Raw genomic sequence first — 16,805 nt, 5'->3', positions numbered from 1 at the left:
TTCGCCCACACACACTTTGTCCAAGCTCCCGGAATACCACCTTGATGAAAGGAGGCCTCCATACGTGCTTTAGCTGTTTTGTGTGCATGGTCCTGCGTCCAGCAGTTCCTAACTTTGTGTTTTCAGCCACGCTGATTCCTCAGCTGTCATTTCTGAGGACTATCCACAGCGGCTCCGAGACCTTCCTCCCGAGTGGCAATAGCTAAGCATGGTGTAGGCAGCTAGTTGTCGTCCCCTCCCTGAACACCACCTTGCGCTTATTATTGGCACCGAGTGTCACCTGCTACTTGGCCACCCAGCACTGCACCAGCCCTCCTGCTGCTTCTTGCAGCCGCCTTTCCCTCTGACCATCCCCAGCTCGGTAGTATCACAGAAGGACAGGGTGCTTTGGGCTGGCGGGGACCTCAAAGACCAGCGAGTTGCAAGCCCCCTGTCACGGGCAGGGACACCCCCACCAGACCAGGTTGCCCAAAGCCCCATCCAGCCTGGCCTTGAGGCAGCGTCATCAAACACCACCGGGCTCCATTACCCGTTCCCTTTTCCCAGGGAACAGCCTGAAGACGTTGCACAGCACAGACCCCGGAGAAGATCCTGCAGGGACCCTACCAGCGGGTGAAACAAACACGGGGAGCAGAGAACCCCCCCGTGCACCCCCGCCCTCTTGTCTGCTGGCACACGAGATGGTGCGGGTCCCATCTCCGCGCAGCCAGGCTCATCGAGGAGCAGATTTGAGGCTCCTCCAGGGGAAGCCCTTCCCGCTAAAGAGGGGTGCCCGGCGGGGAGGCACCGCGTGCCCGGGGCCGCCCGGCGCCGTGAGGCAGCGCGGAGGCCGGGCCAGGCTCGGAGGCCGCCCGCCGGCCCGGGCTAATCATTAGCCGCCCCTCGGCCCTGCCCGGCCGCCGCTCGCCAGGGCCGGGCTCCGCAGGGAGCCGCGGGCCGGCTCCCACCCGCGGCCGTCTCCCCGTCCCCGTCCCCCTCCGGGCGCCATGGAGGGCGAGGGGAACGCGACCCTCCCCCCGCCCTGCGGCGCCAGCGAGCCGCCCTTCGCCTGGGAGCTGCTGGGCAGTGAGTGCCGGGGGCTGCCCGCCGCCGCCTCGTGGCCTGGGGGTGCCGGGGGGGGAGGCAGGGAAGGGGCCGCGGGGCCCTCGGGGCTGAGGGAGCGGGGCGGCGGCGGGCAGGGGGCGCGGGGCGACCCCCGGGGGGCGCCCACCCCGAGCCGGGGCGCCCAGCACGGCGGCTCCTCGGGCATGGGGTGCAGGGGGAGGCGGGGAAGGGGGTCCTGGCTTCGGGTCGTGGGGCTGGGGAGGTCAAAGAGCCGGGAAGGCGGCACGCCTTTGTTTCTTCGTGGGCCTTGCCAGTGTTGGTTGGCCGCAAACGGTTCCGAAATGAAGCGTGACCTCACCGCCGTGCTTTCCTCCATCGCTGGAAGCGCCTTCCTTGGGAGAAAATCCACCCCAGCCAGGGGTGAATGCTGACCTGCACACCCGGAGTGCATCAGGCGTGAAAGATCAGGAGCTTGCACGCCCCGCAAGCTGACTCCGAGAAGGTTTGCACGCCTAGGGGGTTAGGGACAGGCACGTCTTTGAACCTGCCACGGCACCAAAGACCTAACTCCAAGCAAATACACTGTTGCTTGTAGTGTGCTTGGTAAAGCTCCCAGAACATCCTCTGGTTTCTGTCTTCTGTTTATTTATAGCCATCTGAGCTCGCTGGTCCTAGATCCCTCCCTTTCTGAAGGGGACTTCTGCGGAATGCGTTGGGAACATGGAGGCATATTCCTCCCATATGCTGCCTGAGGATCCCGAGAAGATTTATTTTTGAACTTAAATTTAAGTACTTGAATCATCCCGTGGAGTCAGTGGTCCCTGTGTGTAGCTAAGGATGAATCACGCAGAACCACAGCGTGGCTGAGGCTGGCAGGGACCCCTGGAGGCCACCTGCTCCAAGCCCTGCCCAAGCAGGGACACCCAGAGCAGGCTGCCCAGGGCCATGCCCAGGCGGCTTTTGGAGATCCCCAAGGAGGAGACCCCACCGCTCTCTGGGCAGCCTGTGCCAGGGCTCCTCACCTGCACAGCACAGAAGGGCTGCCTGGTGCTCAGAGGGAGCCTCCTGGGCTCCAGTTTGTGCCCAGTGCCTCTTGTCCTGGCACTGGGCACCACTGGGAAGAGCCTGGCTCCGTCCTCTTTGCACCCTCCCTTCAGTGCAACGCTTTGCAGGAACAGGACTAAGATGCCTCTCTCCAAGATGCTCTTTTTACATTAAACATTTGGAGTGCCGATGACATGAATCAGATTTTTTGTTTGTTTGTTTTCTTTTCACTTTCTGCAGGCCTTGACCTAGCTGGTAGATTTCTCTTTGCAATCTTGACTCTGATGACGCTAATTGCTGATCTGGTATTTATAGAGGAAGTGATCTACATCTACAGGAAAATCCCCTCCTCCAAAAGATCAATCTTAATTTGGATAAATGCTGCAGCTCCAGTAAGTATTATGGAAAAGACATGAACCTGAATGTTGAAATTAGCATTTCCCTGAAAATCTGCATGAGCCTGCTTTATCTCTGCCCTTCACACAGCCCTCCTCCCTTTCTCTGTAGGTGATTGCTACTACCTCATGCATTGGCATGTGGATTCCTCGCTCAACAATGTTTACAGATTTCACAGCAGCAGTGTGAGTATTCTGCTTGTTCTAGATGTTGCCCCAAACCCTGCATTTCTTCCCTTTAAACATCTGCTAGTCTTGGTAAACACAGTCATTTTCTAAATTTAACAATTTAGTAATTTTTGGTTTGAGTTGAAATCTCTTGGCAGCTCTTTTATGGGAGGTGGAAAATGCTGAAGCAGTTCCCAGTGCTGCAGCCCCCTAGTGTGGGAACGTCAGTATGAAAGAACTGTGACTTGCATGTAATTGATCGCCTTGACTGACAGGAGCTTTGAAGTAGCACTCTTTTCTTTTCTCTCTCTGAGTGTCATGTGGAATGAGATTCTGACCTGTGGCTCCTTCTCTGTGCTTTCATTAATGATGAGCTCTATGGGTCTATTATTAATGGTGGCAAGTGAACCTCCAATGAGTATATCAATGTAAAAATGTTCTGCACTTGTCCTGGTAAAAGCACTTTCCGTGCACGCATGGCAGCTCTGACATGCACAGAGAAGAGTGAAGAAGCGCAGCCCCTGCTTTCTGGAGGTGATGGGGCAGCCCTCGAGGCAGAGCCTGGTGGGGGCACACTGTGGCCACGGGCACACCAGGAGGGCCGGGATGGTTTTGGAACCCACTGCGGGACGCTATCACGGTCTTGTGAATTGCCCCATCCCGTGTCACAGTGCATCTGCTAAGAGAGGAGAGTAAAAAAGATGGAAAGCAAAGCAGTGGGACTTCTAGCATGCTGCAGTTTATGCAGGTAGTGCAGGCTACAAGAAACTTCTCAGGATCCAGTCCTATGGCACGTTGAGCATATCTCAGTCGCGCTCCTCCCTTGCCCAAGCTGCAGGTTCCTCTCCCTTCCCTTGCTCCATTGCTCTCACTTCTCCAGCTGCTCAGCAAGCTCCTTCAAGGAGGCAGTGCAGCTGGAGAGGACCTCTCTTATTTGGTGGGGCTGGATTTCAGTGAATCGGTTCCCTAAATCTGTGTGGGGCCAGGAGGAAAGTGTGTCTGCACAATCTGTAGTTCCTGGGAAGGGCTGAGAATGTGCAGCTGGTGAAGGAGGGAGAGGAGGGGCTACAGCAGCCACTGCCTGGATCTGCTTCGGCTGCAGAGGAACCGCACCCTGACTGGGGCAGCACATGATGCTGGCTAAATACATATGTAAACCTAGCCATGTGTTGTTGTTTTTTTCTGTTGTGGGTTTTATTGTTATTGTTTTTTTAAGAGGAGGAATAGGACTTGTTTTGAAAAGGTTGCACCAGTCAGGACTAGATAACTGATAGAAAAATACGGCTGCAATGACTTGGGCTAAAAAGCCTGTGATACTGACTGCCACCAGCATGCCTTGGGGAAAACCTGAAGGTTTTTCACAGCAAGTGCCAGACTTTCTGTTGATTGCAAATCACGAACTTTAAGCAACCCGGACAGAAAGTTTAAAAAACCAGGACAGGACTGGCCTGCGCAGGCATGTGCGAGAGGCAAGCAGGAAGTCCGTTCAAGCTGGCTTTTTCTTCCTCTCCTAGATTTTTTGCCATAGTTATCCACAAGTTCCTGATGATGATGATTAAAGAGTGCGGGGGCCAAAAGCTGTTCCTCAGGCGGTTTGAAAATGGTCGCTTCAAGATCAGCACGGGGCCCTGCTGCTGCTGCTGCCTTTGCCTCCCCGGCGTGCGCATCACTAGGTGAGTTGCCCTTTAAGATTTCCCAGCTGGAAAACCGCAGCTGGAATTCAGCCAGCTTGGCGAGCCAGGCTTACAGCAAAGGGCCTCCCTGCTTCCCGAAAGCCACTCTCAAGCTGTCTCTTAAGCGGCGCTGTCACTCGGGGCTGTACACCGCCGCTAATTTCTTTCATTTTTATAACGCGGAGCTGCACATGAGAGGCGAGAGCACAACATAGCTCGCTTTAACCCAGTGCGGCGTTCCCACTCTGCAGTAGTGCTGAGCACTGTGGTATCTGCCCTGCTAATCCCGTTCTTTTCCAAGAAACCATTTGTACTGTAAGCAGTGCTATGTGGGAGGAGGAATTTCCACTCTAGAAAACCCGATAATTGGGATTTTGGTTTCTTTTCATTCCAGGAGGGAACAAAAGTCTCCAGACTGGGTATTTTTCACAAACAAAATCATCAAATTGAGTCTGTCTTGAAAGAAAATTTCTTTTACTTTGATAAATTGAAATGTTTCTTTCTGATTTGGTCTTCAAAACTACTTCAGATTAAAATAATTTTTTAAACAAAAATAGATGTAATTCCTGGAAAGCTTTGATCTCAATGAAATGCCGTTGTCTGGTGCGGGAAAACCAAATATTTTCTTCTGCCAAACTAAATAGCAAGGCACCTTTGAGAAGCGTGGTAAGGATGGAGAGCTGCACCTCCAGGAATCACCGAGTGTAACATAAACCCTGCCTGGTGGGGCTCCTCTTCTGGCAGGAGCTCAGACCCTGCTATTTACATGCTGCTCCACAGCCCGAAAGCCTCGTATGTTCCAGGGCTTTCCTACTGGCACAGAGCATGAGAACATTTCTCCCATTAACAGCAAAATCTCAACGGCTGAATGTCCAACACGGAGACATTTCTATGAGAGTCTGTACGTTCGTGTCAGAAGGGATCTTAGGGACTTTTTGGTCTGGTTAAAAGGAAGTGGCAAACAGAAAGCAGTGCGGTGGTTTGTGAGGGATCCTGGAACGAGCGGGAAACAGTGCTGAGGGAAAGGGACTGAAGGGGAGGTTTACTGATGGAGCATAAGCTGCAGTGAAAAATATGTGAAGAATTTAACTTACAGTATGCTTTTGATAAAATCTTCATTTTTATTGTAATAATTTTTCCTTAAACTACCTAATTTGGTATTATAATTTTAACTCTTATTACCATGAATATTTATTTTAATGGGATAACAGTATTCATTTACATGGAGGGGACACCAAGAAGAACATGTAGTAAAAAAAAACACATAAAATATACCTCCAGAAATAGATGTGATACAATGATGTAAAATGGGTAAGTTATGCCAGAGAAAGATCAGTCTTTTATATTCCTGCCATAGATACCTTCTGGGGAGACAGAGTTACTCCAAGGGAGGGATTCGTTACTTTAAACGAAATCATAGATTCAGAGAATATCTGAGTTGGAAGGGACCCACAAGGATCATCGAGTCCAACTCCTGGGTCCCCAAAGGACCACCCAAAAATCAGACCGTGTGTCGTATACTATTGAGTAGTCCTGGGAAAGCTAACAAGGTACAGAGGACAGATAAGGCAAAGCAACAAGCCGTCCAGCAGAGAGATGTGGCAGAAGAGATCTGATGGTAAAAAAAAAAAAAAAGGCAGACCTGCACTTTCAAGGAAAACAACTCCTGGCATTGCAGGGACTGCACTGTTTGTCATGTTATTCTTCAAAGGCCTTCGGGAATAACGGGTCTTTGAAAAGGCACAGGCACTAAACGGCCAGCCAGTGGTAGGCCCTTCCCCACCTGTTTGTGCTCTTCATAATTCTGTGGTTATTAGCTCTATTAATTGAGCAATTCATGCAATTCCTGGTTCGTGTCTGTTTCCCGTAGCACGCTAACTGGCAGCCTGTTGTCTGCTGAGGCACATCTGATGGCAGTCTCAAGGGACCAAGGAGCTACAGTGAAGACAGCGTTAACCGTGTGGGAAGTACATAGCAGCGGACTAAAACATGAGCAGCAGTAGCTGCCGCAGCTTGTCCTGTGAAGGCTGGGGGAGAGTTTGTGTCAGTCAGCTTGCATGTCCTCAGTTTGCAAGGGCATCTGCCCCTTTTCTGGTGACCTTTAGTATTGGCTGGCCAGGCCATTGTGTAGGGGCTGTATACTGAGAGACAGTAGTAGGGAAATCATGAGCTGTGCTCCTGGCTTTTTGCCAGCTTGCCAAGTGGTAGTTAGCCCCTTTCTCCTCTTTCTGTACAGAGGAGAAAAACCAGATGCTTACATGGCAGTATTCATGATGCACTGAAAAATTGCTAGTCTTTTCACCGAGGTCTGCATGATTCCTTGTCTTGATCTGCCACAGGACTGGCAGACCGGGCCTGTCTGAGCAGGAAGGTAGAGTCTGACAGCATCACTGCTGAAGGCAGGCTGGCTGTGTCAGGGATCGAAGCTCTCTAGTACTTTGCCTTTCAGCTGAAGGTTGCTCTGCCTAATTTTGACAGAGAACTGAAATAGCGAGGCAACAAGGCAAGAGCAAGTGGCGTTGTTCAGAAACTGGGTATGCTTCTGCCAGTGCTGTGGTTAGAAAAGTATTGCTTTTGGAGAGACTTTGCTAAATAGACATCTGGGTAATTCTTGGAAAGTTTTTAATCTTGAAGCTGTTTCTCCCCAGATTTTAGCCATGTGCAGTAGGAGTAGAGAAGTTTCACTGCTTAACAGCATCCAAAAATGTTATTAAGGTTGCTAATAAGATTTTGTCCTATGTGATTTTTATTTTATTTTTATCTTTTACCAGGCAAACCCTCTTTTGGCTGAAGCTGGGCACCTTCCAGTTTGCTTTCTTTCGACCCGTGTTCATGTTTCTGTCAATAGTGCTTTGGACCAATGGCAATTACAGCCTTTCTAATGTAAGTAAATGTTTTAAACAGAGATGGTCCACAAAGTCCATGGCTTTTGGTTTGATTTTAGTATCTTAGCCTACAATGAAAGTCTGGAATTTGGGAGCATTTCCAAGTGTGTCCTTGCCATGTTCTTTTGAGACCCTGAAGCATGTACTGTACTTCTGCTTTGTACTGTGTAAGCTGCAAGCTGATGGAGAGGTCTGTATCTGCTAATAATTTTGCACCTCCTGGATAATTCAGAGTAGCAGTAGTGTTTTTGCAGTTGTTGTTTCATGGTAGTAAAATAAGTGACCCCTCTGAGATGTCATGCTGAGTACACTCTCATGAGCTTGCTGAGCATTCCCAAGAGCTGCTGGGGTCAGATGGAGGGGCTTTGTCATCCATTACAGCTCCACGGTGGTAGCACTCCAGTCAGGGCTGTGCAGCTTCCCCATGCAAGCCCCAGCGACCACTGCTGGCATCAGCTTTCGTGGAGATAGAAACAAACATTTTATTGCCTGCATCATCCAGTTTGCAGCTTCTGCCTGGAAATAGTAACATCTGCACTGTAAAGTTTTATTGGTACATTTGTTTGATTTTCTTCTCAGTTGTCTCCTGAAGGAGCTGCGATATGGATTAGCTGCTTCGTTGCTGTCCTTACCATTATTGCTCTGTGGCCAGTTGGAATCATGTTTCAACAAGTCAGGGTTCTCCTTAACTGTAAGAAGATCATCCCTAAATTTGCTCTTTATCAGGTGAGAAGTTTAATATTTCTGGTAAGAATTTCTCTTGCTGGTGATGCAACACCGTCTCTCTGTTTCTTGACCCTTTGCTTAAAGATTACAGTATTTTTTTTTCCATTAAATGCTGCTGCATCCCCTTGAAGCACTTTCCTTGGCTGCTGTTCAGTTTCAGTTTGAGCCAATTTACCTCTAGTCTTTCAGGAGTGCTGGAGATGTGAGAGCTTTGTGAAATCCATTCATCTCTGGGCAGCTGAAATCAAAACAGCACCTTGAAGGAAGCTTTTTCGATGCCGTATCCTGAAACACAATGTTAAAAAGCTAGTGTGTACTTTTAAAAACGAGGAGAGGATGTGGAGCATTGTGTGGGTGGCTTTTGTTTAAACTGTTTTGGCATGTCATAATGTGCTGCTTTGACAATATTTTTCTTGGCCATTCTTCACCACGGAGTTAGATAATAATGAAAATACTGGCTGGGACTCATTACATAGTAAGGAACAGACCCAGATAGGCTGTGGGACAGGGACAAGGCCACCCTCTCCCACGTCACCCAGAAGAGAGAAGAGGGTACTGTAGAACGGTAGTACAGTGTCTTCTAGTACAGGACACAGAGCACAGCTGCTGCACTAAGAGCTCTGATAAGTAGATCATTAAACCCTTATAAAAGCAATCAGCAGGATAGTCGCACATGCAAAGCTGCATCAAGGTGAATCCGCGTTTAAGGTGGCAAACTCTGTGCAGGTGAGGGTTTATACTCGGGCAGTTGCACCAGAGAGACACTCTGATATCTCTGAGACAGCAAAGACCTAGCTCAGTGAATAGCAGGCACTGTGATGTGTGATTATTGCTGAACCCAAGCTGCAGGATCCTCCAGCCCCTTTGGCAAAGAAGGCACTCGTGTATATTTTGGGGAGCACCGCATCTCCCTGTTGCAGCAAAAAGATGAGACAACCCCAAAAAAACATTCTTTGAATGCTTCCTCCCACTAAAGGACAGCATAGCTCGTAGTTAGATTAACAGGAAGCTTTTAAGACATTGTTGCTTACGACTCAGAGCTCAGTATTGCTTAAAATCCCAGCTGGGAGCTCTCTGTATATTGCACCTCCCAAATAAAGGGTTGAGAAAACACTTTTAGAACAGAGGTTTAATTTAATGCCCACATTCAGAGCAATATCTTCCTGACCTAAAGATGAATTTTGCAGAATGGCAAGTGGCCTGGTGGTGGATGGAGGAGGGGGAGGGCAAGAAAGGAGGAATGAGGTGAAAGAGGGTCTATGATGAAAGCAAAATCATTGTGTGAACAATAATCCTTTTCCTGGTAGCTAAGGCATCTGCTTTCTCTTTCTGGCACAGTTTGTCCTGATTCTGAACCACCTGCAAGCAGCTATTATCAACATCTTGGCCATGCAAAGAATTATCCCCTGTGCTCCGCCACTCTCCTCCTCAGCAAGAGGAGCATGTAAGTTCTGTCAGGAAGGATGCTCTTCATTGACTTATAAAGGTGTCAGTTCAGTGTTGCTAACTGCAATATCTGGTGTTTTCCCAAAATATGTATTTCCTGGGATTACGTAGCTTTTGGAGAATCTCAGCTTTTATTTAAAAAACAATGACACAACTTTTATAGCCGTCATAGTTGCAGAGAAAAACATTAGTTGGGATCAGAAATTGAAGAAAAAGAAATCAACATGCATGATCACTGTTAAATCTCTTGGGTTTTGGATGCCTAAGTAGCTGCATGCTTATTGGTGGGCAGTACTGTAACTCTGTAGCTGATTTTATTGCCCAGTGTGAGAGACAATCTGTTATGGAGGCAGAATGGTAACATTTGTTCCTTTTGCACAGACGGTGGTGAATAAGATAGGTGTTTCTTGTCCGATGGTCTTTTTTCTTTTTTCTTTTTTTCTTCAGATATAACCCACCAGCTCCTCATCATGGAAATGTTTCTAATAACCCTAATGTCAAGGGTGGTCTATCGGAGAAGATACGACGAACTAGAGCCTCCAGAGTGTGCCTGTGAAGAAGATGGGGACAGCAAGCAGACTCCTAAGATTATCCTGAATGGTGCAGTTAGTGAAGATGGATTGCCAGGCTTTTAGAAGCCCCCAGTGCTCCTGTTCTGCAGGAGCTGGAAGCTCAGCTTCAGGAGCTTCTTTCACCACAAATAGCCACTGTCCATGTCAGAACAACTTCTGGCATAAATGCGTGTGTGCTACACTGAAAGGACCAATGAGTGGAATGATAACCCTATTTATTCTCCAGTGATACATACATGGTGTGAATGTTTTCACACCATGGTCTTTTATTCTGTGATTGAGCACTGGATGGTAGCCAAACTGTCTCAAAATGTGATTTTTATTTTTTTTATCTATTAGAATTGCTGTGATTTAGAGTTAACCCAGAGCCATTCTTGTATCATCTATTTTGAATTCTTTTAATCCTCTTTCAGGTAGCCTGGATTGCTGTCATATGTCCCAAGCCACATTTTCCTATCCTTCCTACATTAAAATTTATCAGCTCTCACTCTGTCACAAGGTCGCCGTAGCTAATTCTGATCAGTAAATACATTTGCAAGTTTGTTCTTAAATCCCCAAACCTGCCTGGGCTCTCCACCTATATAAATGGAAATTTCTTTATGGGAAGACTTTTTACATTCCCTGTCAATTCACCTCCTAACTTGGTAAATACACAGTTGCTGTTTTTAAATATGTCATTAGCTGATGCTTCTCTTAGAGAAGGGAGATCTCTGTCACTGGTCTGGAAAAAGAAAGTAGGAGCCGGTCTGAGATGTGTTCTGCAACCGCTCTGTGATGTTACGTTGTACTTTGGTTCTCTGTGTGGAAAATGGGAACTATGATACTCAGGATCCTTGCATTCAATGTCCTGTGGGGATGAATACTATTGAAAGGACTCTCTTTCAAAACATTATTTCCCCAACATCTTCACCCTAAATCTGACCTGCCCAGGTGTTCAGTTGGACTTAAAGTACTACTAGATTTTTTGAATTCACACCCATTGCTCCATTTTGCTGAAAACAGGTTTTAGTTTTATTTTTTCCAAATGATCCTGATGTTCCTGGATGAACCCAATTGCTTTGGTTTAGCTCACTGTAATTTATAATATGATACCATGTTTAGTAAGCATTTGGATATGCTGTTTATTGGGAAAGGAGGTGCAGCACCATATGCTAGCACTTGTCTCTCCTCATCTAATCTGACCCCTAGAAGTAAATGCTTCATCTGTATAGCAAGAATGGTAGACTGGGAAAATGCTTCATGTTGGAAAAGATGTTAATAACGTCCTTTACCTATAAGGTATCAAATACAACATCAGAGCAAAGCTAGGCACATAGTGGGGCTTTATTTGTATTTTATAAGGAATTCCAGAAATACTTTCAGTTTGGGAGTTGGCTGTGGAAAATGAAATATTCTGAAAACCTCATCTAGTCAACAAGCTGGGAGGAGAAAAGGGGGTTGAATTAAACAAAATATTTTCTTACTGATTGGGGTAAAAAATATTATTTTCTTTAACAATAGGATTCCATTGTACTAGAAAAAAAAACGAATTATTTTTGGTTTGAAGTGGTTGTAACAATTTTTATACCTAGCTTTTTTTCTAAGCAGACAATCGGAGAAATTAATACAGATTTCTGAACTCCATTAATGTGAGTGAATCTGCATTTTTCTTTGAAAAATAATTTAGGTGATAATTTTTCACTCTGCTCTAGAGTGTGACAGTAGAATTAACAGGGATCAACTAATATCTTCTTAACATGAGAAATCTTCTTAATGTAATTTAACATTATGGCTATTAGCATATTCCTAATGTTGCCTTATATCAGTGTATTCTACGCTGCAGATATGTTTGTAATGTTGCTCTTACAGACTTAATTTCATAACAGCATTGGGAATGGTTGGCTGTGAATCGAAGAAGCTTCAAAACTGGAAAATAAAATATTTTGAGTTGGTAAGGTATCTTTGTCAATTGCTGTGGAAAAGATTTTAATTACTAGAGCAAATGAGCCCTGCGGGAAAATGTTTTCTGTAGCGGTTCTGTAAAGGTGATGTCTTGGTGAGTGACATCTGTCGCATGAAGAGCAGATCCATGTGCCAAAAGCATGGACAACACATTTGAAAACAGGTGGAGCACATGGACAAATGGTGGTCTTTGTATGTCCAGCTGGCAGGCTGCAGCGAGAGTCTTCATCCACCCTCCCTTGGGAGCACTTGTTCACCAGACAGAGGCCTTTTCTTCCATCGCTCTTGGTCTGGGGTCTGCCATGTCTCTGAAATGTCTACTAAACATATCTTGTAAACATAACGTAGGCCTGATTTAGCTTCAAGTTTCACTAGCTGGTATGCTTTTGGACAGGTACTTAATATTTATTGTGATATTTGTGCGATAAAATGTGCCGTCAGGTGGTGATCGTCAAGCAGACATCAGATTTAGCAGCAAAGACTTTCCTTTTTACTATGTACAGTTGTGGAGGTCTCAATCCAGAAATCACTTGCTTACATAGAACCCTCTTCAGAGCAAAACCGGGAATTCCTAAAGATGTGCCTAAGAGCTTTCCTGACTTACAGCTTATGGAAAGGCAGTAGAACGCATGTGGTTTATTGTTACAAATTTATTTCCTTTTCTGAGCCCCACCTCTGTCTCAGACCAATACCCCTGTAATGTAGGTGCCCCTACCTAGCAAGGGAGGCATCCGGGGCAGTAGGTGGCCTGCACTGCAGTACATTCATTCAGGTGCTCTTGAAATCACAATATTGCAAACCACCAACCTTCAGGTTGGACCTCAGGCAGTCCGAGTATGGAAAAAACAAAGCAGAAAGCAGGAAATTCCTCCATTCTCAGCTCTGATAGGGGCCTCTTTAAGGCCAGTGAAAAAATTGGTTTTCAATTATGAGTTGTGATTAAAGCACATGAAAACATTTAACGAAAGTTAGAAGATAACAGATTTCATAACTCATTTTATACTGCTGCTGTAATGTAATAAGTGTTAAGGTGAGCACCTTATCTTTCTGCTAACTTTGCTTGAGATTATCTTGTCAGGAAGGGTAAAGGTAATTTTGTTGGTGTCTTTTGCGATGATAAAAGGCACTAACATTATTAAATAGGAAGAGAGACAGGTGATCAAAGGTTGAGAGTATGGGCAGTGGAAAGCTATCTATGATGACACAGAGGAAAAGATGAGTTGCACGTTTTGGGTGGCCGTGCACTAAAAATACAAGCGTGGAGGTGAACACTGACACGAAGCTTACCTGGGTACGGCATATGGTTATGCAATGGGAGCAGCACATGCACAAAAGGTCACAACTAATGCCAGCAACCAGTAATTTTGCATGAGTTGCTTGGCAAACAAGAGCTGCTCAGTGCTCTTCTTTTTCATCAACCACTCAAGCTACTTTTATTTTTTTATACGTATATTTAAAGGCATGCCTTTGTGTTTTGAGGGTCTCAGCAGCAAAGGCGACATGACTTAATACCCAATGGGGTTGTTTCAGGTGTTAAGAGGCTGCTCTGCTGATTATAGACCTTTTTGTCCCTCCAACTCTCTGCAAACTGTTCGGTCTGTTCCTGGACCCTCACTCATGCCCCTGCCTTGTTCTCGCTGCTCAAGAGAAAGAAACAGAATGCTCCTGAGGCTGGCAGGGTGTAGGCTCCCGGGGCAGACAGACTGTGAAGCCTGCCCTCTATGAAGAGTTTGCTTGTAAAGAGGGACCAAGGAAGAAAAAATAAAAATAAAAATAAAAATAAAAATAAAAATAAAAATAAACAATACAAGAGCTGAACTGTGATCTCATGGCTCCCTGAGCTGGAGCAGGGTAAAAAGAAGTTAAACAATACGACAAAGATGCACACGATGTTAAATTGAACAAGTTGGGGGGTAGGTTGGTTTAGAGTAAGCAGTAGGGAATCCCAAAAGAAGACTATGGATAACTGAGCAAGGAAGACAGTAGCCATTTGCTGCACAGCTGATGAAAACACTAGAATAATAGAGTCTGTTTTAACAACTGCACCTATTGGATACATTGACATTTGGCTTCCTTAGTCTTTTAAACAAAGTCTGACAGCTACTAACCGTTTGAATGCTAATCCTTTTACTGACAGCTATTCTGTTAGGGCGATCCTTCAGGACAATTGATTAATCTGCTTGCACCTCCATTGCTCCCAGGTAAAATGGACTGCTATTTCTAAGACGATTTGTGGGGAAAGAGGTGAACGTGAGAGCTCGATCATCTTTGTTTTAGCCAAGAGGAATCAAGGCAGGAAAATCTAGTGAACTTGCCCAAAGAGGCAAGGAACGCAGGGAAGTTTTGTATCAGCTAGGATCAGGCTCTGAAAGTTATCCAGTCTCACCTCCCTGCTCTCAGAATGACTGCCTCTTAAACATGGTAAAATCACAAATTAAGCTATGAGTGTCTGAGTTAAATAATGGTCAGATGATGTTTAGATGCGGCCACCCCAACAACACCACGAGTTGCTCTCAGCATTCAGAAGCTCATCTGAGTAAGAGCTGCAGGTGAGAGCACCTCTTTGCAGCTTGTGGAACTGGTGGGAAGAACAGGCCTTCAAGTTGCTGAGCTGCAAGAGAAAGTAAGCAGAATAGTCTCAGGCTATTTTCCTTGCTAAGCCATGCCTTAGTATCTAGCTGAAGGGCTGTAGAGCAGCCTCAGTAGTAGATATAGCGTCTCCTTCCACAGACTCGTATCATTCTTCACTTCTCAAAATCCCAGTTTCTGTTAAAATGTCTTTACATGAACACAGTCAAAGCAGCAGATTTAAATAGCTCAGAACTCTTTTTTTTTTTTTTTTCCAGAATATTCTTTTCTTTCCCCCCTCAATTATTGTAACCTATTCTCTCTGTTCAACAAGGCTTGTTAGGCTTACACTGATGCTACTCACAGCCACATAATAAAGCAGCAGGTGTGCCAGCACAGCACTTGATGGCACAGGTGCTTAGAGACATACCGAAAGCAGCTTGAACTCTCCAAAAATTCATTCTTGTTCTTCAAATTAGAAAAAAAAAAAAAAACTACTGAAGAATATGCACTGAAAAACAGGAAGAAGCTTTGAAGAATTGAAGACATTTTTACATTTTTTTTAATGGTAGAAATTAGGCTTAAAATCATGGTAATATTTTGTACATTCTTGGTCAGTTCCACTGAGAGAGAAAATTGTCCAGGGCAACCTCCCTTTGTGACTACGAAGAGGCCACCATCTTTAAGACCTGACTGCCCAGCACGCATTACGCAGATAGGGTCGTGCTGTATGGAGAAAATTAATGGCAGGATAAAAGGACTTCAGTCTAGTTTAATGCAACTGAGCAGCTGAAAAGCATCAGTTTCCCCTCTAGAGATTCAGGCATCAGATCACAGATCCCTCCTGGGGTCTGTGGCATAGTTTTTACAGGCTGCACTGGGCTCAGACATCTAAGAAGAACGCCAAGCTGTGAGGAAGCGCTGCAAGGCGTTCTCCAGAGTACAGCCATGACAAGAAAGGTAACCCTGCTGCCAAAGGTGAGGGTGTTGACACAGGGATAATTAGCAGCCCAAGGCTTCCTGCGGAGAAAAAGCAACATGAAAAGCATACAAAATCCTCCAGAAAAACATCAGGTAGCCTGAGGATGTCAGTTTGGCAATGATCAGCCCTTCCAAGCGGCAGCTGATGTCGACCCTTCCCCACTTGACTGAGGGCTGCCTGGCCAGCAGCGGCTCCTCGTGTGCTCTGTCAGGGGCAGTGAGCCCAGTAGCTTGTTCTACCTACGGATGGTGTATATTGACCAATAAATCACAAGTCTTACTCTTCTAAGCTAGGAGATCCTTCTTGCATAATCTTGGCACGTGGCAAAAGCCATCAAAATGAACTGACCCACAGAGGGAAGACTACAAAATAAGGGAGAACTGTACAGTATGGGCAGCACCTCCTCCTGCATCATCCTTTGAGAGTCGTGGCTCTAAGGGCTAGAGGAAGAGTTGGAAATAGCACAAAAACAACTTCTGAATTTACATTCCTCCTTTACAGCAAATTAGTGGAAAAGATGTGTTTCCGTGTCTCCTCATAGCCCTACCCAGCCAGCAAAGGGTGTGAGCTAATTGTTAAATTCAGTTCAACAAGTTCCTCATTAGGGGAAAATTACTTGAGTTTGAAATATGCTAATTTTCCAATCAGGGTGAGTGTTTGCACTTGTGATTTGGAAAATAATTAACACATGGTATAACATCAAAACCAACCTAAAGGCTAATGGTAGAAGGACTAATTTCCTTAGCATGAAAGTGGTGTGCTTGGTTTCCCTAGAGGTCTATTACTATCCTTTCAGTATAGGTATCTACTACATAAGGTGTTCTGTTATTTATTTAGCTTGATTCTCTAGAGAGTTGTACACTTTAGTGTTAATTTTGAAAATCAAACTTTTTTTTTTTTTAAGGCTTGGGGTATTTTATTTGTTTGCTTTATTTTGAAGGGAGCGATTTTTATTTCTCCTTCTCCTGTCAACACAGATTTTTCCAGAATGACTAGCTTCAATTATCTCTAAAAAGAGATCATAAACTGTCATTTCAGACTGTGACTTTAGTCTGAGTTTTGCAAAGTTTAAATGCACATTCCCTGAAGAACCACATTCTGATCCTTAAAAGCGTTCCCGGAATGTGAAGGCACTGCAGCATTTAGAAAGAAAGGGTGTTCAGGTGGGACCATAAATTGGGAGAGCAGATTTGCAGGTGGGAGAAATAAAAATGCAGTTGCAAAATACAAACTGAGTTTCTACCTTGAAGTTTCAGCTGTTGATATAAACCACATCATCACCACCTTGATGCGTTATCAGACAATATTGGCTAGCATAACCAGAGATCGTTTCTGGCAAATGATGCTACCCTTACACCTCA

At 45.7% G+C, this 16,805-nt stretch overlaps 1 protein-coding gene across 1 annotated transcript; it reads left to right on the top strand.

Annotated features, from left to right (window-relative positions):
• Positions 1-960: 960 nt before the first annotated feature.
• LOC118245720 (organic solute transporter subunit alpha-like) lies at positions 961-11,885 on the top strand. Its single transcript, XM_035542147.2, has 8 exons — positions 961-1,065; positions 2,329-2,480; positions 2,596-2,669; positions 4,166-4,324; positions 7,096-7,207; positions 7,789-7,935; positions 9,274-9,379; positions 9,829-11,885. Exons 1-8 carry the CDS (start codon positions 987-989, stop codon positions 10,014-10,016), a joined length of 1,017 nt encoding a protein of 338 aa, XP_035398040.1. The 5' UTR covers positions 961-986; the 3' UTR covers positions 10,017-11,885.
• The last annotated feature ends 4,920 nt before the right edge of the window (positions 11,886-16,805 follow it).

The sequence above is a fragment of the Cygnus atratus genome, chromosome 1 (genome assembly GCF_013377495.2).
Source record: "Cygnus atratus isolate AKBS03 ecotype Queensland, Australia chromosome 1, CAtr_DNAZoo_HiC_assembly, whole genome shotgun sequence".
NCBI lineage: Eukaryota > Metazoa > Chordata > Aves > Anseriformes > Anatidae > Cygnus > Cygnus atratus.
Note: the sequence above shows the minus strand (reverse complement) of the source record. Positions and strands in the feature narration are given on the sequence as shown.

Excerpts from the sequence above, each read along its gene's own strand:
- LOC118245720 (XM_035542147.2), top strand. The coding sequence starts at position 987 with ATGGAGGGCGAGGGGAACGCGACCCTCCCCCCGCCCTGCGGCGCCAGC. Across the intron at positions 1,066-2,328 it reads CGCCTGGGAGCTGCTGGGCA|GCCTTGACCTAGCTGGTAGA; the intron begins GTGAGTGCCGGG and ends CACTTTCTGCAG. Across the intron at positions 9,380-9,828 it reads CTCCTCAGCAAGAGGAGCAT|ATATAACCCACCAGCTCCTC; the intron begins GTAAGTTCTGTC and ends TTTTTTCTTCAG.